This window comes from Triticum urartu, chromosome 3A (assembly GCF_056163025.1).
Source record: "Triticum urartu cultivar PI428250 chromosome 3A, HENAU_Tu73, whole genome shotgun sequence".
Lineage (NCBI taxonomy): Eukaryota > Viridiplantae > Streptophyta > Magnoliopsida > Poales > Poaceae > Triticum > Triticum urartu.
Genome location: NC_141875.1, coordinates 639833483 through 639859514, shown reverse-complemented (window position 1 = coordinate 639859514; position 26032 = coordinate 639833483). Strand labels below are relative to the sequence as shown.

Below are 26032 nucleotides of genomic sequence, written 5' to 3'. Positions count from 1 at the left end.
TCGCCACATGTGTGTATCGTGACTAGTTGATGACTCCTGAGGTATCACGATGGGTATTAGGAGTACATGGAATCAGCATCTTAGATGCTTCTCCTTCCATTTCTGACTGAAACGAGTAAAGTTACCTCGCCTACTTTGTGTTCATCTATGTTCTGCTTCAATTACTTTCATGATGATGCTTCCTCCAAACAAAAAACGTGCTTTCGTGATGCAGCGTAATTCAGGGCAGCTCTACATTCTCCAGTGGACAAAGTAGCCAGCATCTCCAAACGAATCAGCATCACCCGAGAGCCGAGATGAAACCACTGGCTTTTCTCTCTAGCAGAAGTATAGATCGCGATTGTACCGCTCGCGTGCCCCACGTTGTGCGGATTCTGCCTGTCTTGCCAGAAAACCTCCACAGCTTGCACGAAATCTAGCTTGGATGGCAAAGTCTGTGGCTCCGCTAACTTCTTCAGAGAAGCAATGGAAAGTTCTGGCCGGAGATATTTTACCGGGAGACGCCAGAGATCCTGCGACGTGCGGCTACGATCGCGACGCAGAAGTAGAAAAACACGTAACCATCGCGGACGGTAGCGGAGCGGCAGCAACTGCGTGGCTGGTGAGCTTGGGCCAGCCAGAGGCTGATGCTCCGTTGCCATTGCCACCATCCAGTGGTAAGTGTTTGCTCCGGTGCCCGACCCTGGCCACTGAAATCACCAAGACCACCTTGGATCCTGATCAACTGCTGCTCGCTATTCTACAGCCGACGAGCGACGAAACCAAGGGATCAATGCCAGACATATACACGTGCACACACTGACCATAAAGTGACTAGTCTCAAAACTCATGCCTGCGTGGGCATGAATGCCTGTGATATGAGTATGTTAGACATCGATACATGGTATGTATATACACACAACCTCATTCTGGAGATCGAGTTCACCATGACATTCCAAGTGTTCTTCAGATACGGGTCGTAGCTAATACAGTCATCATCACAGAGTCGTTTTCAGGAACTGTACAATGAAGTAGAGAACGGCCAGGAAGAGCCCAATCTGAACCACGTCCTGGTTCAGATCATCAGGCCTCGTAAAGAACTGCATCATGCACAAGACTCCATCAGCAATTGGCACAACCAAACTGATCAACCAACACAAGCAGTCCACAAAAGAAATCATGTATGTACTCGTACCTTCGTCGGATCTCCCAGAGGGTCGGGATAGACCTCAATATTATCGTCCTTGTTCAGCCGGGACGCCAAGCCCTTGGCGGCCTCGATCGTGTCCTTGCCGGCCTCCACGGTGGAGTAAACCCTCCTGGAAAACCAGAAGTAGGCCTGGGCGAGAGGGGACGACGCAGAGAGGTCCCACGACTCAAAGTGCTCCAGCACCTGCCCGCTGATCTGGTTTAGGATGAACTGCGAGTCGACACGGACGACCAGCTCCCCTCCCGCGGCCGCGAAGAAGGCGTTCTTGGGTTTCCCCCTCAGTGTCCACTTGATGGTCAGACTGCTTGTGGATTGCATTGACATTTCCTGGACTGTCTGACGCAGTAACCAGAGTGTTGATTAGATGGCATCATGCTTGAAACGGGTACCGAAAAATGATGTGCCGTGCGGCAAGTTTTATGGAGTGTGTGATTCCATGCAATTCCAGGGACTGATTTTGCGTTCATCCACATGCATAACTAAACCGATAGTTGTTTGTGGTGAACATATATGAGTGGTATATAATAAGTAATGGCATGAAGCTCGATCAATCCTTACCACTATAGGTTTTTCCAGGGCCTCGGTGATCCACAATGGCCTCTTGTACTTCTCACGCCCAACAAATGACCTGAGAGGATCCTGAAAGAAGAACGCAGTTTGTCACCCTAGCGGTATGATAGTATGCGTGTAACCTGAAATCTGCAAGTATCCCATTCATGCACTGGAAGTGCATCTATTGAGGCATGGAAATCAAAACCACATCAGTTTTCCCAGTTTTACGTACTTTGGCATGTTGGGAATTCAAACACGAACTTTATCCGCACCAAGCGTTCTGAACAACACCTTAACATTCCTATTCACTAGCTAGATAGAAGTATTTTACAGAAATATAAGGTCATTGTTCATAGGATCGTATACTTATATATTTATTGGTCGTCAGTTCATCACACAAGATCAGCATATCTGCTTATTGAATGTAAGCTTTATTTATTTTTACTAAAGTTGCGAATAACCGGATTAATCGCGTGGTTCGGCGTACACAAACGAAACTTATGCAAGGGAGGGACATCCGGAAGAGGCTGTCATGTCATGAGACTATGCATAACCTACAGCGGAATAAGATGAGTGGAGTCAATTTTACAATTGATTTCGAGAAAGCTTATGATGAAGTCAAATTGTCTTTTTCTCTTCAAAGTGGCGTGCTTGGGTTGAGAACTTTGTATTAGAGGGAGTGTGGCCATCGAGGTCAACCATGATGTTGACATTCTTTACCAAACTAAAATAAGGTTTGAGGTAGAGGGGCCCAGTGTCCTGGATTCTTTTTTAGTTTTAACACGGTTGCCTACATGCTTGTCATCCTAACTGAAAGTGCCAAAGTTGACATGCAGATTGATGGGATGGTGCATAACCTTGTGGATGTAACGATTCTTTTTATGAAGCATGACCTCGAGAAAGCTCTCAACCTCAAGCTCCCGCTGTGTGATTTTGTGGAACCTCTAGGTCGAAGAGATTAATTTACATAAGAGCATGTTATTTTTCTTTTGGGAAGTTGTAGTCTTGTAGATGCCGCTGAGCAATATTCTGAGTTGATCGGTTGTGCCATGTGACAACTCCACATCCGTGTTACCTCGGTATTCATATTCATTTTTGGAGACTTTGGAATTCAAACTGGAAGAGGTTGGAGAAAGGTTTCAGAAGAGGCTTAGTAGTTCATGGGTAAGATCCTCTTGACAGGGGGTTGTCTTGTTCTTATTAATTTTGTCTTGAGTAGTATGGTCATGTATATGATGTCTTTCTTCAAGATATATTCTTGTAGAATTTTACGATGGATTGACTGTTCACTGAAGATTCTTTTGCCAAAATGATAGCCAACATAATAAATATCAGCTGCCCAAATGAAGTATTCTTTGTTGCCTCAAATATCAAAGGACTAGGAATCCATGATGGAAATTAAAAAATATATTGTCTTACTCACTAAATGGTTTTTTTAAGCTCTGAACAAAGGATGACATTTGGTAGGAAATTACTCCATAAAAAACAGCAAGGCTACAAAGCCATGTCTTGGGTGGAATGGAAACCTCGTGACTCTCACTTTTGGGCTGGCTTGACAAAGGCTAGTCGTTTCCCCCTCTATGGCTCTTTTAACAAGGATGGATCCGAAGTGTGTTTTGGGAGGACAAATGGCCAAGGAGAGCACCGTTACGTGAACACCATTGCCGAGGTCCATAGTGCCTCTGCTCCTAATATCTTGTTCAGGAGCAACCTAATCGGACCAAATTTGGCAGGTTGCATGAGGTACTTAACGGGCTCAAAAATATTTGCCTCTCAGACGAAGATGAGCGGCGATGAAATCCTACCTTTGGGCTCTAGTGTGCTCTTATTGATGTTTGTCATGGCCGTATTTTGTTGGCATTGTGGCTGGTGGCTACCTAGAAATGATGTGCTATTTAACAAAATGAGCATTTCTTCACCCATGCGGGTTATGAACTCATGTACACAGTCACACTGTGGCTCCATACCTGGTCTACGCTTCTCAAGATGGAGGATTAAGAGATGGCTACGGCAGCATGTCTTTGCCTAGAGCTAGTAGTCAGTGAGCTTTTTACCCAGCATGAATGTCGATTCCCTCTACGGATAGGCACTTCATTGTTTTTCATTACTTTTGCTTACATTCCATTCTTTTTTTAATACTTCCCCACTTGTTTCGGTCGTGTGTATGTATCTTAATATGCAGAAGCTAGAGATGAACTCTGATCGATAAAACTTCTATTAATAACGGATAAAAAAAAGACTGGTCATCATACAAGTTGAATCGATAGATAGCTGGGAGCTGAAGGGGGGCAGGCAGACGCACCTTGTACTTGACGGCGACGGCGTAGCAGCTGAGGGCGCGGTTGTCCTGGCGGATCTCGAGGATGTCCCTGGCGATCTGCCTGGCCGTGGACTCCACGTACGGGCTGCTTATGCACTCGAAGTCGTTGCACAGCTCCCCGAAGTTCAGGCCGTCCACCAGCCTGTCCGTCTCCGACCTCGTCTCCACCTCCTTGGAGTCGTCCACCACTGCACAGGCGCGCAGCACCGTCCGGTTATCCAGCAGAAGAGGGAGGAGCATACGTATGTGCCGTGCAGTATGATCGAGAATAAGCAGAGAGACGACGGCGGGGCAATGGTCTCACCGTGCAAGGGGGCGAGGCGGGGGCGGCGGGTGCCGGCATGGGCAGGTCGGCGGTGGAAGGCGGAGACGGTTCGCCGGAGGAGGAGCGTGGAGGAAGGGGACGGGGACGGGGAGCAGGAGCAGGAGAGAGCGGCGGCGGCGGCGGTGGTGGCCATTAGTGGCCCATTGCGCGGTCGGCGTGGCGGGACGTCAAGGTGTGGCGCGGTGCGGATAAGGCCGCGGCGCGCCACGGCCTCTCGTTCCGTCCCGTGGCCTCCGTGGCCCAACCCCTACGGCCTAATTTCCATTCCCGTTTTTGAAGTACGTATTGTTTTTCTTAGCATCCGTGTCACAAAGAAAACGAGCAGTCGCAAGCAAAGACTGTTTTCTTCTCTTAATAGCCATGCTTTCATTCCATTTTGAGGCACATAAAAGATCTCAAAGTTGTAGAAATCCCTAACGGTGATATAATGTACACTAGCAAAGTTTTCTACTAAAAATATGGCTATTTGAACCATAAACATGAAACAAAAAGAATTTGCAATCATATTACAAGTTCTTTTGTACACTATGCAATTCATTTACCAGTTTGAAATTGAGTTTGAATTATTGTCATGTATATCTACTAGCCCCAATAATAGCTATGGTGAAGAAAAAAACAATAACTGAAAGTCAATAAACAATTGATTCTGGTCACGCAGAACATGGAAATAAGCAAGTCTCTAAAAAGGCATTAGGTATTGAGTCGAAATTGGGAATGAGAATTACCTCTCACCTAGGCACGAGAAATGATTAAGAGTTGCTCGACGCCTACCCCATATGCATGAATATTCCATATTCATTGCCTGGCCTGACGTTGTCTATTAGACCTTGATGTACACACCAAAAGGAAAGACAAACTACCATGTATAAAAAGTGCATGCGACACACACACTATTATAGCGATAAGGATTAAATTAAAAAAAATGTACCTCCGCAGGAATAAGCATCTTACACTTTGTTTGACCCCTGGCTCGAAAACCTGAGATAAATATGAGGTAGTAGGGGTGTATCTGAAACAACCATTCTGACCATTCCGGGCAATGCGAGAAGATGGACATTGAACACAACCACACAGACATGGTCAAATATTGACATATGAAATGTTGATCAAGTCACGACATGACGGAAACAACATTGAGGAATAATTAGAATGATTTTACCAACTTGTTAAACGATTTTGCCCAAGTTGTATACCCAATTGGTATTGCCTACATGCTCAATAGCTTTGCATGCTTGTTTCATGTTAAAATGCCAACAGATTTCAAATCTGGTGTTGTTGGCTACCCCCAAAAGGCTAACAATTCACCTCGTGCCTCCTTGACGCCCCTATGTTCCTCCCCCCTCGGTTCTAGGGTGAAGGACTTCATGAATTGCCCCAACAGTTGTCGCCGTTGTGGTTGTTGTTGACTCGACTCAAAAAAGCACGCTCGTAATTTTGGAAAAAATTATTATGCAACCCGGTCTTTCCACCCATCATGTGAGACCCAACCAAGATGAAGCCACGTTTCACCGCCAATCTCAAATCATCTCCATCTTCCTCAAAGCTATTACCCATGAAACCACAGTACCACACACAATCTTTTTATTCATGATTTCACATCTTTCATGATAGTTCACTGGTAAGGAAGAAACTTTCACCGAAGCCTCCCCCTCTATCGCCACATCTGAATTGCCATTGGAGGAGGAAGGGCTGGGGACACGACCATGGGGTACGGGGTGAGCTGCGCGCACACCGGCAACAAGCACAACTTCTTCCCGCGGTACAACTCGAGGACCTTGACACTCTGGGCGTGCGCCGCGTCGCCAATCTGTCTCCTCGCCGACTCCCAGAGTCAACGTCCGCTCCCCGTTCAATCAACAAGTCGACTGAACTCGTAATAGTTTTCATGGAGCATGACTCAACAAACAGAAAAAATCTAGCAAGCAGTAGCCATTAGCCATTTAGCCGTTATACTGTGTAGTTTTGGAGAACATAAATCATGGATGATACAATATTGCAAATAGAATATGAATCCTGGATTCACAAAAAAGAAAATCCTAAATAAAAGATTGCCCGATTGGCTTCCTGGAATAGCTTTGGGAAAGCTGAAGATGCTTTGAGATTGGTGATGACACGTGGCTAATGGAAATATGCCCTAGAGGCAATAATAAAGTTGTTATTATTATATTTCCTTATTCATGATAAAGGTGAAAGATCGTGGATGTCGCCTAGAGGGGGGGAATAGGCGTTTTAAAATAATTACGATTTAGGCTTGAACAAATGCGGAATAAACCTAGCGGTTAATTTGTCAAGCACAAAACCTAAAACAATTAGGCTCACCTATGTGCACCAACAACTTATGCTAATCAAGATAAGCAACTATGTGATAGCAAGATATATGACAAGAAACAATATGGCTATCACAAAGTAAAGTGCATAAGTAAAGAGCTCGGGTAAGAGATAACCGAGGCACGCGGAGACGACGATGTATCCCGAAGTTCACACCCTTGCGGATGCTAATATCCGTTTGGAGCGGCGTGGAGGCACAATGCTCTCCAAGAATCCACTAGGGCCACCGTAATCTCCTCACGCCCTCGCACAATGCAAGATGCCGTGATTCCACTAAGGGACCCTTGAGGGCGATCACCGAATCCGTACAAATGGCAACCCTTGGGGGCGGTCACCGAACCCGTACACTTTGGCAACCCTTGGGGGCGGTCACCGGTACCCGTCAAATTGCTCGGGCCGATCTCCAGAACCTAATTGGAGACCCCGACGCTTGCCCGGAGCTTTACACCACAATGATTGAGCTCCGAACAACACCAACCGTCTAGGGCGCCAAGGCACCCAAGAGGAACAAGCTCTAGGGTGCCCAAACACCCAAGAGTAATAAGCTTCTCAAACTTCACTTCCACGTATCACCGTGGAGAACTCAAACCGATGCACCAAATGCAATGGCAAGGGCACACGAAGTGCCCAAGTCCTTCTCTCTCAAATCCCACCGGAGCAACTAATGCTAGGGAGGAAAATGAGAGGAAGAACAAGAAGGAGAACACCAAGAACTCCAAGATCTAGATCCAAGGGGTTCCCCTCACATAGAGGAGAAAGTGATTGGTGGAAATGTAGATCTAGATCTCCTCTCTCTTTTCCCTCAAAAACTAGCAAGAATCCATGGAGGGATTGAGAGTTAGCAAGCTCAAAGAAGGTCAACAATGGGGGCAAAAACGAGCTCAAGAGATAGGGAACCATTGGGGAAGAAGACCCCCTTAAATAGGTCCCCATGAATCTGCCTGTTATGTACAGAACAACATAGGAGCGGTACAACCTCTATGAGCACCGGTACAACCAGTAACAGGCAATAAGCGGTACAACCGGCCCACAACCGCCCAACAACCACACCACAACAGAGGCCAGTCCGGTGGTAGAGTGGTACATGACCGGTACAACCTCCGGACCAATTCTGGAGTGGTACAACCGCTCCAAACACCGGTTGTACCGGTCAAGCGGTACAACCTCTCCATGGGGCGGTACAACCTCTCTGTGTAAAACAAGCAATATCAAAACAACCACAACTTTCGCATACGAGCTCCGAATTCGACGAAATCAAGTTTGTTGGAGAGCTAACGACAAGGGCTAACACAATCTTGAGAGAAATATCAATAAGAAGAAAATGAGAAAAGTACCATAATAAAATGGTGAGAACCCTTCCTCGGATAAGACCAGTAAAACCTCCAACACCGAAAACATCATAAAAGATGCATGCGAACTCCGTTTTCGACGAACTCAAGCTTGTCATCAAGATGACCATAAGCTCTAAGACTCACAAATGGAACCAAATAAGAACCAAAAAAGATGATGCAAGGATGCAATGGTTTGAGCTCTCGACGAATGATACGATCAAGCTACTCCCTAGAGAGCCCCCCTTGATAGTACGGCAATCGATCCTACAACCCGGTCTCCCAACTACCACTATGAGACCGGTAAAATAGAAAACCTATCAAGGGCAAACCTTTACCTTGCACATAGTCCACTTGAGCTAGATGATGACAATCTTGACTTCCTCAAGTTGTACCACCTTTCTTGATTGTGTTGGCTCGATGAAGACTAGTTGATTGCTCCCCCATACTCCACTATGGGTGAGCCACTCTTTGGCACATCTTTACAATTCCATTGACACCACAATGGACGGAAAGCTTCAAGCTTGATTGCTCCCCCATACTCCATTATGGGTGAGCCACTCTTCGAGTTGCTCCACTTGAACTTGCACACTGCAAACTTGATGACGATCACCACTTGATGTCATCCTTCATGGGTTGTATGAGATCTTCCTCTTGACGCAAAACCATGGAAACATACCTAACCCCACAAAGAACTCTCACGTAGACCATGGGTTAGTACACAAAGCGTAATGGACAATGCTTACCATACCATGTGATCACTTGATCCCTCTCAGTACTTCTTCTACGCTTTGTGAGTTGATCAACTTGATTCACTCTTGACTTAGTCTTGATCAACATTGAATCTTTCCAACTCTCTTCATTTGGATGATGTCTTGAAGGTAAACATGAATGATCACACAATCTTCTTCTTCAAGACATGCTTGCAATAAGCTCAACTCACACATGACCAATCTTTGGATAATTCCTTGAAAAGCACTTTGGCCATCTCAACTCACACATGACCAATCTTTGGATAATTCCTTGAAAAGCACTTTGGCCATCTCATAAACTCCTTGAAACCAACACATGGCCTTCAAGACAATCCTATGGACAAATCCTTCAAATATAACTCAAGGCAACCGTTAGTCCATAGAGATTGTCATCAATTACCAAAACCACACATGGGGGCACCGCATGTCCTTTCAATCTCCCCCATTTTGGTAATTGATGACAATCACTTTCAAGAGAGTTTATATAAGGAATTATTTATCACCATGCAATGCAACAACCAATAATGCATGTGTATGAGATGCAAATGCTTAGGTACAAAACCAAAGCAAGAAGAAAAAACTCTCTAAACTTATCCACAAAACTCTCTGAAACTTCTCCCCCATTGGCATCGATTGCCATGGGCGAAAAGCTTAGAAGCCCAATATAAATTGTGTTCCTCCATAAGTTGTGTATTTCTCAACAAGAGAGTGGAATGCAATACACATATCCAACGGTAATACTTGGAGGAAGACCAACTATATTGAGGTACCAAGATTGCTAAAGGAATGATATGCCACAAGGACATAACAAAGAGAGACACAAGCAATCAAGCAATCAAAAGGTACCAATTGAAGCAAACAATCAACGGGTATCAATTGAACCAACTAGACCAAAGATCCTACGAGCTACATGAAAAAAAGGATATTATGATATGAGCGAAGGAGTGTTCTAAAGAAACTAGAGAAGCTCCCCATGATTTGTGCACACATCAGAATTTTTGTATTTTGATCACGCGACCCTTCATTGTGCCGAACAAGGACCGACTAGGGAGCGCGGCCGCCGACAACGTCGGGCTCGTCGTCCACAAGCTCTTCGTCGGCTATGCGGAGGAGGTCTTCTCCGGCGGCATCAACATCGCCACCGAATTCATCTGGGCGCAATGCCCGGTGTTGTCGGGATTCACTGAAGTCTTCAGCTTCAACGAGACTTGCCGAAGGGCGCTCGATGAGGAGGACGCCTGCGGAAACAACACCAGCTACACCTGCTGGTACACCTACCAGTATGGACCGGGGATCAACACCACCGGCTACATCTCCGCCGAGAAGGTCACCGCCGTCGGGATGCACATCACCGACCGGGCGTTGTTCGCCTGCAGCCTTGCCAGCACGATGCCACTCGACGGCGAGTTCGACGTTCTTGGGTTCAGCACGGTGGCACTCGATGGTGACGGCAAGTCGCCACGCACACCTTCGTCGCCAGGAACGTCTCCTCCCACTGATAGGAAGCTCTGAAATAAGTCCCAAAAAATACAACCACCAATGCCAATTCTTGGACTTGAATCCTGATAGGTTGGTTCCACAACAAGGAACCTAATCATCTTAGCTGCGCTCAGTTCACCGTGGTAGATAACTCCTCCTCAGCGCTCATTGCTGCGTGTGACTCTATCCTGCAGTGAGACCTAGTGGAGCCTTGCTTCAAGTAAGCGCAACTATGGGCCGGCCTGGCATAGAGTACTTCATCACCTTTTTTTAGTGTGGTTTCTCATATTCGCATTCATTTTTGCTTTATTTTTTCTTATATTTAGAAATATTCTAAATATATCTATTATAAAACACTTTATGCACAAAAATGAAAACAATTAGTTGCGTATTTGAAAAATGTTAGTAAATGTGTATAAAAAGAAATGGTAATAATGTATACGAAACTTGCACAATGTGAAGGGAAAAAGTAGACATCACAACATATAAATGAAAAATATGTTAATCATGCATTTAAAAAATGATAAACATGTATATAAAAGGTTGCCTAGTGTATGAAAATTTCTAAAATGTCTTCAGAAAAACTAGACATAAAAAATAGAGTAAAATGCATCATAAGTCCTAAAACTATCGGAGGTGTGTCAGTTTAGTCCTATAACTTTGAAACTGCACTTTTGGGTCCTAAAACTATCAGAGGTGTGTCAGTTTAGTCCTATAACTTTGAAACTGCATTTTTGGGTCCTAAAACTATCAAAGGTGTGTCAGTTTAGTCCTATAACTTTGAAACAGTAGTTGTGGGTCCCAAAACTATGTAAGTTTCTTCCTCTTAGGTCCTAAGCTTGCATGGTTAGCATTGACCCACCAACGAGTCACTTGGAAATGCTTGGATTGTAGCCACGTTGACCTGACCCAATGGGCCCACCAGGTAAATATGCAAAAAAAACTAGAGCGTTGTCTCGCCTCGTTCTCACGCGCTCGTCTTCTCCCACGCACAGAATGCTCAGAGGAGACGGTACAGAGGCCATCAGTGGAATGATGGTTTGAGCTCCAGCGAGGAGAGTAGACTTGTGACGCCCCCGATTTAATCGTACACTAATCATACACGCAAACGTGTACGATCAAGATCAGGGACTCACGGGAAGATATCACAACACAACTCTACAAATAAAATAAGTCATACAAGCATCATATTCAAGCCAGGGGCCTCGAGGGCTCGAATACAAGAGCTCGATCATAGACGAGTCAGCGGAAGCAACAATATCTGAGTACAGACATAAGTTAAACAAGTTTGCCTTAAGAAGGCTAGAACAAACTGGAATACAGATCGAAAGAGGCGCATGCCTCCTGCCTGGGATCCTCCTAACTACTCCTGGTCGTCGTCAGCGGGCATCACGTAGTAGTAGGCACCTCCGGTGTAGTAGGAGTCGTCGTCGAAGGTGGCGTCTGGCTCCTGGGCTCCAACATCTGGTTGCGACAACCAGGTAGAAGGGATAGGGGAAAAGAGGGAGAAAGCAACCGTGAGTACTCATCCAAAGTACTCGCAAGCAAGGAGCTACACTACATATGTATGCATTGATATCAACTGGAATAAGGCTATTATATGTGGACTGAACTGCAGAAAGCCGGGATAAGGGGGGATAGCTAGTCCTTTCGAAGACTACGCTTCTGGCAGCCTCGTCTTGCAGCATGTAGAAGAGGGTAGACTGAAGACCTCCAAGTAGCATCGTATAGCATAATCCTAACCGATGATCCTCCCCTCGTCGCCCTGTGAGAGAGCGATCACCGGTTGTATCTGGCACTTGGAAGGGTGTGTTTTATTTAGTATCCGGTTCTAGTTGTCATAAGGTCAAGGTACAACTCCAAGTCGTCCTGTTACCGAAGATCACGGCTATTCGAATAGATTAACTTCCCTGCAGGGGTGCACCACATACCCCAACACGCTCGATCCCATTTGGCCAGACACACTTTCCTGGGTCATGCCCGGCCTCGGAAGATCAACACGTCGCAGCCCCACCTAGGCACAACAGAGAGGTCAGCACGCCGGTCTAAACCTAAGCGCACAGGGGTCTGGGCCCATCGCCCTTAGCACACCTGCACGTTGCGAACGCGGCCGGAAGCAGAACTAGCCCCCTTAATACAAGAGCAGGCTTACGTTCCAATCCGGCGCGCGCCGCTCAGTCGCTGACGTCACGAAGGCTTCGGCTGATACCACAACGCCGGGATACCCATAACTACTCCCGCGTAGATGGTTAGTGCGTATAGACCAAATGGCCAGACTCAGATCAAATACCCAGATCTCGTTAAGCGTGTTAAGTAACCGCGAACGCCGACCAGGGCCAGGCCCACCTCTCTCCTAGGTGGTCTGAACCTGCCCTGTCGCTCCGCCTCAAAGATCCACTCGCGGGTGCTCCTATGAGCCGACCCGTCTTTAATCACCACATGTATCAAGTATAAAGTACATAGTATAAACCCGCGATAACCTCCCGAGTGATCACGGCCCGATAGTATAGCACAGCAGACGGACAAGAATGTAGGGCCACAGATGGAAATTCTAGCATCCTATACTAAGCAAGTAGGATTGCAGGTAAAGGTATCAACAGTAGTAGCAAGGACAGGCTATGCATCAGAATAGGAATAACGAAAGCAGTAACATGCTACACTACTCTAATGCAAGCAGTATAGAGGAGAGTAGGCGATATCTGGTGATCAAGGGGGGGGGGCTTGCCTGGTTGCTCTGGCAAGAGAGAGGGATCGTCAACTCCGTAGTCGTACTGGGTAGTAGCGGCGTCGGCCTCGGTGTCTATCGAGAGAAGAGGGGGGAGAAACAATAAATATATAAGCAAGCATATGCATAGTGATGCATGACATGACAAGTAACGACGTTAGAGGTGCCCTAACGCGGTAGTAGGTGATACCGGTGAAGGGGGATGACATCCGGGAAAGTATCCCCGGTGTTTCGCGTTTTCGGGCAGAGGAGCCGGAGGGGGAAGTTGCGTGTTCACTATGCTAGGGATGCGTGACGAACGAACAGGCTGCGTATCCAGGTCCGTCTCGTCGTTCTGAGCAACTTTCATGTAGAAAGTATTTTCATCCGAGTTTCGGATTAAAAGATATGATTTTCTAAAGATTTAAATCATTTTCTGATTTTAATTATTTATTTTATTCCAACATTATCCAAAACAGTGAATGATGACGTCAGCATGACATCAGAGTGATGTCAGCAGGTCAACTGGTCGGTTGACCAGTCAAACCAGACAGGTGGGTCCAGTGGGACCCACATGTCATTGACAGGGTACTAACAGGGGGGGTTTTAGACTAATTAAACAGGTTAAATAAGGGTGGGGCCCAGTAGTCAGTGAGAGATTAGTGTATTAATTAGCTAAACTATTTAATTAACCAATTATTCTTTTTATTTATTTCGTTTATTGAAGTGGGGCCTATAGGTCAGTGAGATAGGGGCGGCCCAGTCAGCAGTTGACCCAGTCAACAGGTCAACAGGGGGCCCTGGGCCCACCAGTCAGTGGCCCGGGTGGTGGGACCCGCGGTGCCAGGTCAGCAGGGCCGGCTCTCGCCGCCGGCGACCAAAAGCACGGCGCCGACCCGCCGGAGTTCGCCGGAATTTGTGCTCAGGGCACGGATCCGCGCGTGCCTGGGCCCGTTCGAACAAGCGCGAAGACGCGCATCTAGTGGTGGTGGTGGTTCGTCCCAAGGTCGCCGGAGCTGTCGCCGGCGAGCAGAGAGGCGGACGTCGGGGCTCGGGTGAGTGGCGGGTTTCGTCTGCAGGCCACCAAAATGGGCGGGACCGGTCGCATTCGAATGGCAGGACGACGGCGGAGCGAATGGGGGTGGCTGCGGAGGCTATGGTGGCCGGAGTCGAGCGCCACGGGCTCGACGGCGGCGAGGTGGTTCGGGCGTGAGGCGAGGCCGCCGTGGGCGCAAGCCAGCAGGGCTCACTGACGGCGCGTGTAGAGGGCAGAGAGGAGGACCGGGGTCCTCACCGGCGTTGAAGGGGAGTGGGGGCGTCGAGGCGTGAGGGAGTTCGTCGCGGAGGCAGTCCGGCGAGGAAGGGCTTGACGAATCCGGCGAGGGCGGCGCCGTGCGCGGTCGTCGGGGCTGAGGACGGGGACGACGAGGTCCAGCGGCTGCGGTGAGAGGCGGCCCCGGCATGGGCCACGGGCAACGACGGCGGCGGGGGGGGGGGGGTTGTGTCACCGGTGTCGAACGCAGGGCGCGACGGGCCCCGATCCAGATCGGATCGGGGGAGGGGCGGGGAGTGGCGACGTGGGGGGGGGGAAGTGGTGCGTGGGCTAGGGTTTCCAGGGGGAAGTGGATAAGAGGGAGTGGGGGAGTGGCCGGCTGGGCCTGGTGGTGGCCCAGTTGGGCCTGTGGTCAGCTGGGCCAAAGCCCGGGGGGTTCTCTTCTATTATTTTTTTTGTCTTTTGTTTTTATTTATTCTTTTCTGTTTAATTCATTTAAAAGCATCTAGGCTTTTTATAAAAATGCGTTTACTTCACCATAATTACCGATGCAATAATAGACATAGCCCAAACATTTTAATTTTTAATATTTGAAAACTTTTATTGTCGACTTTAAATTTAAGTTAGAATTTGACGTGGTTTCGAATTATCCCGAGATTAGTAACAGTAATCGCAGATGTCACGGCATCATTAGGAGAGTTTTACTGTAGCCAAATTATCCGGGCGTTACAGTAGACCAGTCATCTCAGCCTCCCCCAACAGCAGCAGAACGACATGTCGCACAACGTCCAATTGCTACCCACCTATGGCTATTGCTAGGGTTGTGTCACTCTCGACGACCTCTGCGCCAGCTTTGCAGTTTCCGCGCACTCCTCTGTGTCGCCCGACAGCTCACCACCTATGACCATGCTCGTGCCCAAACAACAGCCTGCACGGCCAACTCTACGGCAAGGGTGTCGGGGCAACGACGATATCATCAAACACACACACACACACACAGAGAGAGAGGTGGCATGGCATACTCCATCCCAATTGGCTCGGGATCTCCCCGGCGGCCTCGCCGAGGGAGAGGGATGTCGTCCTTCATGCCGACTAGCTCGGGGTCTCCCCGACGGTCACGCCAAACCTCTCAGGGAGGCTACCGTGCAGCTCATGGCCATGCAGGTTGCAGGACACACTGCAACGTGGAAGCGTATGTACCACTTTGGGGGATATAAACACATACAAAGGGCTCAGTTGAAAAAATGCTCCATGGATAGTGGCCATGCAAGATTAGGACCTCAGATGAACAAACATACATAGTTTTGAGACCAAAAACTGCAATTTTGAAGTTATGGGACTAAAAATGACACACCTCCAATAGTTTTAGGACCTAAAAGTGCAGTTTCGAAGTTATAGGACTAAACTGACATACTTCCTATAGTTTTAGGACCCAAAAGTGCAGTTTGAAAGTTATAGGACTAAACTGACACACCTATGATAGTTTTAGGACTTGTGATGCATTTTACTCTAAAAAATATATGTTTTCCAAAATGTTAGTAATGTATTTGAAAAATGTTAAACATGTATTTAGAAAATGTTCCTGATGTACACAAAAAATGTACAATGTGTATGTAAAACACTAGACATAAAAAATATACATTTTCAAAAAAATTCTAATCATGTCTTTGGAAAATGTTAAATATGTATATGATTTTTTTCTTGAAAAGTGCAGAATGTGTATAAAAAAGTTTTCACTAAAATATATGTTTGGAAAAAAATGGTAACCATGCATTTGAAAAAATGTTCAACAAGTATAGGAAAAATGTTTTCAGATCTATACAAAATGTTTATACATGTATTTGAAAAAATGTTAAACACGTATAATAATATGTTCATGTTCTATACCAAAAGAGAAAGAAAAAACTGAAGAAAATCAGAAAAGAAAAAAAAACAGTGCAAAAATAATGGAAACAACCAAAACCAATAAAGAAACAAAGAAGAAACCCGAATGAAAACCATGAAATAAACAAAGAAAACGAAAGACGTACTGTTAGTGGTGATGAAAACTAAGAAAGAAACAAAGAAATAATAGGAAAAGCCAAAAACAACCAAGAAAGAAACAAAGAAAATCGGTGAAAAGTAAGGAAAACAGAAAAAGAAAAAAAACCATGAAGAAACAAATAAAAGCAAAAAAAATAACGAAAAAGTGCAGAAGAAAAACCGGACAAACAACAGAAGAATCTGGAACATATTTTCCATTTATATGTTCGAATCGAAGTGAACGACAAAGGAGAACTAGCGAGCGAAAGAAAAAACACTAAACGGGCTGGCCCAAAAACGACACAGGAGGGAAAAGCTTCACTCAAGACGAGAGCTATATCTCCCTTCTTGTGCCGACCGCTTGCCTATTTGTTCACTCGGGTAACAGGTGGAAAGTTAACCCCTGGACCAGGTGATCGGTCAACCGTTGACTTTTCAGAAAACAGGAAATTCGTAAAAAATCACGAATTTGGAAAAAGTTCATAGTTGGAAATTTTCATGAATTTAGTAAAAACAATTCATGAAAAATTGAAAACAAATTATGAATTTGAAAAAAGTTTGTGAACTTGAGAAATGTTCACAAATTCGGTAAAAGTACATAGAATCTGAAAAAGTTCGTGAACTCAAGAAATGTTCGCTAATTTGGAAAAAGATTGTGAATCAATTTTTTTTTAGATTTAAAAAATGATGAATTTGAAAAAAGTTTATGAACTTTAAAAAGTTCACGAATTCAGAAAAGATCACAAGTTTGAGAAAAACTTAACCAGTTTGAAAAATATTAGGAATTATAAATTTTTTATGAACTTGAAAAAGGTTTGTGAATTTGAAAATTTTAACGAATTTGGAAAAAGTTCATAAAACCTCAAAAAATGTTCATGGATTTGAAAAAGGTTTATAATTTTAAAAATAAGTTCACGAAATGGAAGAATTGTCGTGCATTTGAGAAAGTTTACAAGACATTGTGGCTCGTTATGAAATGTTGACAAAAGAATGAAAACAAGAAAGAAGAGGAAAAATGTAAAAGAAATAAGGAAAGAAATAAGCTGGAAGAAAAAACAAATGAAAAATACAGAAAGAAAACCGGACATCTTTTTCTGGCTACTTTTACATGATAGATTTAACTCTAAAAATCTTTTGAGGAAAATCCTTCCACTTAGAGTACTATGATTGTGTCTTTTGCAATGAAAGCACGGTATAAACTATGAGATATCTTTTCTGGGGTTGTTGCTTCTCCCAAGATTGTTGGAGCAACATTCTCCCCTCAAAGAAGCTTGGCATTTCTGTCTTGGATGTTACAGTATTGGCACATCAACTGCTTCCCCTTTAGATTGCTATGGAAGTAGTCATCCAGGGCTGCTGAAACATCTGGATCCAAAGGAATGGGAAGGCTTTTAGAAATGAGGTTGCTACTGTGAATTGCTAGGAGTTTAAGATAAAACGGGATTTAAAGCTGCTGGAGCACAGATCAAAGCAAAGCACTTACTGGTTCCCCTTCGGGATAAGCCCCTCGCCCCTCGCGTCGCCCCCGCGGGCGATCTGAGGGGAAAACCCTAGCCGCCGCCCCTCGAGTATCCTCCTCCTCTCCCCCTCCTCGCCGCCGTCCATAGCACCGCCGGGCAAAGCCTGGCCGGCTGGGCGGCGGCGGGGCTTCTCCCCATCCTCTCTGTCTTGGCTGGCGCGGGACAGCGGGATCCATAGGAATGCCGGGCGAATGTGGGGTCCGGCGGCGCGGTGGGCGGGTCTCCCATCGGCGTCGTGCGCGGCGCGACGGTGGCGACCTGCGTGTCGTGAGGTGGTGGCTGCGTTGGCCTGACCGGTGGTCGCGGGTGCCGCCGGATCCAGATTAGATCCATCTGAATCCTTTCTTCGGACTCCGTCGGCCGCCGCGGGGTGGTGATGATTGTCGCTGGCCACATCGGATCGTTGAAATTCGGCGTCTGGAGATCTACAAGGAGTTCTTCTCGATCCTCCTTTCTGGTGAGTTGAACCCCATGGCTCTTTCATCTTCGCGGGTTTCGGATCGTGGCTTGCCGGATCCGGAGTACACGGAGGTTTGGTGGCTTAGGATGGGGACCGGAGGAAACTTTGGTCGGCGTGTTTGGCCCGGCATCGGCGACGTCACTTGACGCCGTTACCCTTCCTGGAGGCGAGGCCGAGGTCCCCCCTATCCACCCCCGAACCCCTCCCGGATGAAAGTCCAAAATTCAGTCTGGATTGGGCGGCGGCGGCGTCCTGCGCGTCGTATCCTCCATGGAGGCGCCGTCTTGGGAGGAACTGATGTTCGAGGGAGAGATGTTGTGGATGGTGGGCTCCGAGTAGCTCCAGCAGTGGCGATGGTGCGGAGATTGCCAGGTGGTGCGGCGTTGTATCTACCGCGTCATTGACGACGAGTGGTGGCGGCATGGTGCAGCTGCATATCGACGACGGATGCGGCTGGATGGACGAGCACAGGGTGGTCGAGCTGTCTGGCGCCATGGTGGCGTCGACGGCAGGCCTGGCAAGGTTTGTGCGTCAGTACCTGCTCTGGAGATGGATCGGTGGAAGAAGGCGGCGGCAGCCTCGGTGAGTGCCGGACCGGCGTGTGACCCAGTCCCGGTATGTGGCTAGGATGGGGCATCCGGCATTAGATGTTAGGATTTGGTGCGATGTCTGTTTGGTATTAGGCTCGGACATTCGGCACCACTGCATCAAGGGGTAGGAGTAGCGGCAGATGTTGCCTAGATGGTGGCTTCAGACTTACTGATGTACTACTTTATAAGGTCTTTTGTGCTTAATAATTAATAAAGTGGTCGTATGTATCGTCCAGATGCAGAGGCCGGGAGTGCATCCTCATTTTTTTTTAAAAGAAGAAACTTACTGGTTCTGCAAGAATGGATTGATGCACATCTAGAATGAACTGCACTAGCAAAATAGCAACTGGAGTTTGACCATGATAGTCACAAAGAACTGGCATTGGATAATAAGCTCTGTTTTTTTGTTTTTCATTCCTTTTCCTCCTTCTTTTGTGTACATGTTAGACTTGTTTGATTTATATTAGTGAAAATACCGTAGACCAATAGGTTTGGGCTTAAAAAACGTACTACTACTTGACTGACCGAAACATTTCAAATTTGAGTGAATTCTCCCAAAACTTTTTTTATGAAACTAATGGTCCTATGGTAATTCGACCGTGCAAGGAGGCATATATCAGAATTCAGAGCACCCTTCCATTTTGTTAACTGTGTTGATTAGTAATCAAGCAGATCACACTACAGTAAATCTGGTCGTTAATAAAATCGAGGTAGCTGACGTAGCACAGTATACTTCTAATTGATCAGTAGTCAAGTTTCAGTACTGGTGTTGCGACCAGATGTCTTCCAAGCTCCACTTGTCGTCGCCGGATTCCCCTAATTCAAAGTGGGGGAACACCACAGAGTCGGCGCCGTCGTCGCACGCACGAGCGAGGAGCTCCGACCAGCTCCCGTCGAGCATGTCATCGCTCCTCGCGCTGGCGCTGCCGCACTGGTCGCTGCCTGAGCCTGACCAGTTCGTCGTACTGCCGGCCGTCAAGACAAGCTGGTTCGACGGGAAATGCACCTCGAGAGACACCGATGAACCAGCCGTGCTCGACGTGGTCACCGTCGTCGTCTCAGGGGAGTGGCACATGCCGATGCCGCCGCGGCAGGCCGGCGCGACACTAAGAGGGTGCACGGGCGACGCCGCGTGCTCCAGGCTCGGCGCGGGCGTGGCGGCGGCGGCGGCCTGGATCCTCTCGAGGAGGCGGGGCATCCAGAGGTGGCGCATGACGTCCCGGAACTGGCGGCTGTCGACGTCGCACTTGAGCTGCTTGGCGTGCTTCTGCACCCGGGTGCGCCAGTAGTTCTTGATCTCGTTGTCCGTCCGCCCCGGCATCTCCCGCGCGATCCTGGACCAGCGGTTGCCCCACCGGAAGTGGAGCTCCAGGATGAGCAGCTGCTCCTGCGGGGTGAAGTCGCCGCGGCGGACGTCGGGGCGGAGGTAGTTGAGCCACCGGAGGCGGCAGCTCTTCCCCGTGCGCCTCAGCCCCGCGGCGGAGGCCAGCTCGTTCCACCGGCCCTCGCCGTGCTTGGCTATGTGGCCGGCCAGGAGCGCGTCCTCCTCCATCGTCCACGGCCCCCTCCGGAGGTCCGTCGCCTCCTGCTCCCCGCCCGTCGTCGCCGCGGCCGCCGGCCATCCGCAAGGCCCCGTCCAGACGGCGTCCATGCCGGTCGACCCGAAGGAGTCGAAGTGATCCATGGCCGGACTCGAGAGTGAGCTAGAGTTGGAAGTGATCTAGAGCTTGAGTATGTCGTTGTTGTTGTCGTTTGCTGGTGCAGGTGGAAGTTCGGATGAGACGAGGAGAGGGGGGGACGGCGGGTTATATAGTGGAGGAAGACGTGTGGGCTGGTCAAAGGAGAATATAGGACATGTGTTTGCCGCAGTAGTGCTACCCAGCCGCAAAATGGAAAGGCATGCTAATGCTGATTTTAAATGAGAAGAAAGATGCGCGCTCTCGTGTTGTTGGGCAGGATCGGTCGCATAGCAGAATTATTTAAATCCACTTGGGCGACTGCTTGACTGCTGAGGGTTGAACGTTGACCTGACGACTGATGTACTACTGATGCGTGCAGCGTGCGTGACCTTTGCTTTGGCTATGAAACGAAACTCTCCTTTTTCTTTCATCTCTATCTGACTTCTTTTCGACCAACTGAGGGTGGCTCTCGAGATCACGTGCACCCTGATGAATAATAACAAATATAAAACAACAACAAAATAATTCCATATTTCTGGTAAACATGTTTGGGTGTTCATTTCTCAGGGGCAAGTTTTTTGTAAAACACAACAAAGACGCAGACGCTCATATATACACGCGTATACTCTGAGACGGAGCTAGGCTAATTCAATGGTATGCACTACATAGCCATTATCTTTTGCAAAAAAAAATTGGTATATCTACTGTACTAGTATGTTACTGTACTTTTTAGCGGATTAGATTATATTAGTAATGAAATTTACCGACTTTGATGATGACAATAACTAATGTACCAAGGGTTGATATTTGTGGAACGCCGGCAAGGCGGCAACCGCAACAGACTAGGCCCATCATCTTCTCTTCTTCTTTTGATAAACATAACCTTGAGGGGACCAAGATCCTCTACCGTATAACAGGGTGCCGTTCGACCATTAATATGTAGGCCTGCTGGGAACTTGCCCCACATTTCAGTGGCCCAACGGTATGCACCGTATGTCAGGGGAGCTGCTTCCAACCTTTGAGGATGAGACAAAAGAATGGCAACTGTTGACAATAATAAGCACCCTCTTATCTAGCGACCGTTTGCTAAAAGGAAGTAGCATTTGTGGACATTTTGACGACAATTTTAGTTAGTCAGCAATGGTAATTTGTTCACACATGTCTTGGCATAAGTGCCACAAATAAGGTGCATTATAAAAGGGAATGAAGGGAGTATAACGTATGGACGTACAGAACAAGAGAAACAAAGAAAAGAATGATTCAGCGCCACTTGGGCCTATGTTGGGCTGCTATATTGCTTGTTAATACTACTGGGCCTTATCCTAAGGTTTAGGTTGGCCAATTTGACGAAGCAGAGGAGACAGCCCATTTAGCGCACATATAGTAACAAAAGAGAAGAAATAGAGACACAAAGGAGCTCGATCGAACCCGGGTCGCGAAAGTGGTGGCTCGTGATTCTTGCCACTGCGCTATGGCTGTGTTCAAGTTAGGATAGGACATGCGAACTACTCGAGGGAAAACATCGGGACTTTCTGTTTTCTCCCTTTTTTTGTTTGGTTTTTAATTTCTTCTCCGTTTTTCTTTTTTTCTTCTCCAATTTTTTGTTGTTTTCTTTTTTCTTCTCCATTTTTTCTTTTGTTTGTTTTCGTTTCCACTCTACATTTCTGTATATGGCAAAAATATTTTTTTTAATAAGTGATCAACATTTTCTGTATACAAGTTCAACATTGTCCGAACGCTTATTCAACATTTTAAAACTTAATCAACATTTTTCAAATACTTTTTTAACATTTTTGAACTACTCGTTCAACATTTTTAATACTTTGTTCAGCATTTTCGAAATACTTGTTCATTGTTTTAGTACTTATTCAACATTTTTAAACATTCTGTATTACTTATTCAACATTTTTCAAATACTTTTTCCACAATTTTAATACTTATCCAACATTTTAAATACTTGTTCAACATTTTTTAAATTCTTGTTCAACATTTTTAATACTTATTCTACTTTTTTTCAAATACTTGTTCAATATTTTTCAAATGTATTTTTTAAGATTGTTTTTAAAGTACAACCAAAACTAAAATAGGAAAGCAAAAACGAAATAGGAAATAGGCGGGTGCTTCCCACGCGCATGGGCCGGCCCAAATGGTCGCTCGCTTAAGCGAGTCGGAAGTCTTTCTTGTCTTTCCCTTTTTCGTTTACTGTTTTCTCTTTTTTCTTTGTCCAGGTTTGATGAATTGTTTGAAAATACGTAAAATTTTCCTTAAATCGATGTACTGCCTTTTGAATGATGATTTTTTTTTCAAATTTATGAACTTTTTTCATATTTGTGAACTTGTTTTCAGATTCGATGAACGTTTTTCAAAAAATCGATGAACTTTTTTCACATCGAATGAACTTTTTTATAAATTCGATGAACTTTTTTTCAAATTCATCGAATTTTTTAAAAACATTGTGAACATTTTTTCAAAATCATGAACTTTTTTTAATTGACAAATTTTTATTTTGCAATTTTTTTCTTATTAATCAATGGTTGATTGGTTTTTTTAGGGGTTGTGATCGATGGAAGGAATCGGCGATCGATGGTGCATCGGCGCAAACTTAGGGAACTGGCGCCTGAAGCGCCAATTAGGAGCTCCCAAGACTAGGAGGCACAGAGCAACACCGCCAGCCTTTGATTCAGAGATTCCACTGATTCAACCATCGGCCCGCAACATCGAGAAACTAGGGCACATCACCGCGCCACATGCTCGCATCGGCCATCGGAAGCAACCGACGCATCATCTCATCGCCACGCCGTCGCCTATTGATCTCCTTCACGGCTTCGCGTGTGGTGTCACGGCGTCCACTGGCGCACAGCCACACACGGCACACACATCTACCATCTAGTAGAAAAGTTGGAAATGGCGGCGGCATGTGCAATTCTCCCACCGTCTGATTTTTCTGCCGAGTCACTGAGTGTTAAATCTTTATTTCTCTGGATTATTAGTTAAGAATAGAGGATTATCTTCATTCTCTAATTTTGTTTTGATTACTCTATTGTAGCGTTCAGTCAATTTTGAGTGCAATTTGCATTGGCTCGCTATAAAAATTGTGAAGAAGTGCAAGAAAAATAAGGTGAAACTTATGCATCTAAATTTCTTAATTATGAACATTCAAATTTGTAAGTAAAGGAAAAAACCACCATTTCTCGCTTCCAAAAGGGTGGTCGTGCAGGAAATATACCCTAGATGCAATAATAAAGTTGTTATTTATATTTCCTTATATCATGATAAATGTTTATTATTCATGCTAGAATGTATTAACCGGAAACTTAGTATATGTGTGAATACATAGACAAATAGAGTGTCACTAGTTTGCCTCTACTTGATTAGCTCGTTGAATCAATGATGGTTATGTTTCCTGACCATAGACATGAGTTGTCATTTAATTAACGGGATCACATCATTAGAGAATGATGTGATTGACTTGACCCATCTGTTAGCTTATCATGATGATAGTTTAGTTTGTTGCTAGTGCTTTCTCCATAACTATACATGTTCCTATGACTATGAGATCATGCAACTCCCGAATACCGGAGGAACACTTTGTGTGCTACCAAACGTCACAACGTAACTGGGTGAAAATAAAGGTGCTCTATAGGTGTCTCCGATGGTGTTTGTTGAGTTGGTATGGATTAAGATTAGGATTTGTCACTCCGATTGTCGGAGAGGTATCTCTGGGCCCTCTCGGTAATGTACATCACAATAAGCCTTGCAAGTAATGTAGCTAATGAGTTAGTTACGGGATGTAACATTACATAACGAGTAAAGAGAGTTTCCGGTAACGAGATTGAACTAGGTATTGAGATCCCGACGATCGAATCTCGGGCAAGTAACATACCGATGACAAAGGGAACAACGTATACCGTTATGCGGTTTGACCGATAAAGATCTTCGTAGAATATGTAGGAGCCAATATGAGCATCTAGGTTCCGCTATTGGTTATTGAACAGAGACATATCTCGGTTATGCCTACATAGTTTTCGAACCCGTAGGCTCCGCACGCTTAATGTTCGGTGACGATCAGTATTATGAGTTTATGTGTTTTGATTTACCGAAGGTAGTTTGAAGTCCCGGATTTGATCACGGACATGACGAGGAGTCTCGGAATGGTCGAGACGTAAAGATCGATATATTGGAAGCCTATATTTGGACATCGGAGTGGTTCCGAGTGGTTCGGGCATTTTTCCGGAGTACAGGGAGGTTACCGGAACCCCCCAGGGAGTATATGGGCCTTATTGGGCCTTAATGGAATAGAGGAGAGGGAAGAGAAAAGAGGGAGGCGCGCCCCCAAGCCCAATCCGAATTGGGAGGGGGGCCGGCCCCCCTTTCCTTCCTCCCTCTCTCCTCCTTCCTTCCTCTCCTACTCCTACTTGGAAGGGGGGGGGAATCCTACTCCCGGAGGGAGTAGGACTCCCCTAGGGCGCGCCATAGAGAGGGCCGGCCCTTCCCCTCCTCCACTCCTTTATATACGGGGGAGGGGGGCACCCCATAGACACACAAGTTGATCATTGATCTTTTAGCCGTGTGCGGTGCCCCCCTCCACCATAATCCACCTCGGTTATATCGTAGCGGTGCTTAGACGAAGCCCTATTCCGGTAGCATCATCATCACCGTCATCACGCCGTCGTGCTGACGAAACTCTTCTATGAAGCTCTATTGGATCGTGAGTTCGCGGGACGTCATCGAGCTGAACGTGTGCAGATCACGGAGGTGCCGTATCTTCGGTGCTAGATCGGTCGATCGTGAAGACGTACGACTACATCAACCGTGTTGTCATAACGCTTCCGCTTACGGTCTACGAGGGTATGTATACGATACTCTCCCCTCTCGTTGCTATGCATCACCATGATCTTGCGTGTGCGTAGGATTTTGTTTTTGAAATTACTGCGTTTCCCAACAGTGGCATCTGAGCCAGGTTTACGCGTAGATGTCATATGCACGAGTAGAACACAAAGAAGTTGTGGGCGTGGGTATATACATATTGCTTGCCGTCACTAGTTGATTCCTGATTCAGCGGCATTGTTGGATGAAGCGGCCCAGACCGACATTACGCGTACGCTTACGCTTACGCGAGACTGGTTCTACCGACGTGCTTCGCACACAGGTGGCTAGTGGGTGTCTGTTTCTCCAGCTTTAGTTGAATCAGATTCAATGAACATGGTTCTTTCTAAAGATCAAAAAGCAATCAGTATACCGTGTTATGGTTTTTGATGCGTAGGTAAGAACGATTCTTGCTCAGCCCGTAGCAGGCACGTAAAACTTGCAACAACAAAGTAGAGGACGTCTAACTTGTTTTTGCAGGACATGTTGTGATGTGATATGGTCAAGACCTGATGCTAAATTTTATTGTATGAGATGATCATGTTTTGTAACACTGTTATCGGCAACTGGCAGGAGCCATATGGTTGTCGCTTTATTATACGAAATACAATTGCCATGTAATTGCTTTACTTTATCACTAAGCGA

General features: G+C 46.3%; 2 protein-coding genes across 2 annotated transcripts; both read right to left on the bottom strand.

Moving 5' to 3' along the window:
• Window positions 1–814: 814 nt before the first annotated feature.
• Window positions 815–4616, bottom strand: LOC125545692 (transmembrane protein, putative (DUF2358)). Its single transcript, XM_048709718.1, has 5 exons — window positions 4366–4616; window positions 4044–4249; window positions 1748–1828; window positions 1175–1525; window positions 815–1079 (listed from the first exon to the last, which is right to left on the bottom strand). The coding sequence occupies exons 1-5, from the start codon at window positions 4517–4519 to the stop codon at window positions 978–980; spliced, it is 894 nt and encodes a 297-aa protein (XP_048565675.1). The 5' UTR covers window positions 4520–4616; the 3' UTR covers window positions 815–977.
• A 14840-nt stretch (window positions 4617–19456) lies between these two features.
• LOC125548985 (transcription factor JAMYB) lies at window positions 19457–20614 on the bottom strand. The gene has a single exon (XM_048712486.2). It carries the CDS (start codon window positions 20524–20526, stop codon window positions 19600–19602), a length of 927 nt encoding a protein of 308 aa, XP_048568443.1. The 5' UTR covers window positions 20527–20614; the 3' UTR covers window positions 19457–19599.
• Between the last annotated feature and the right edge of the window lie 5418 nt (window positions 20615–26032).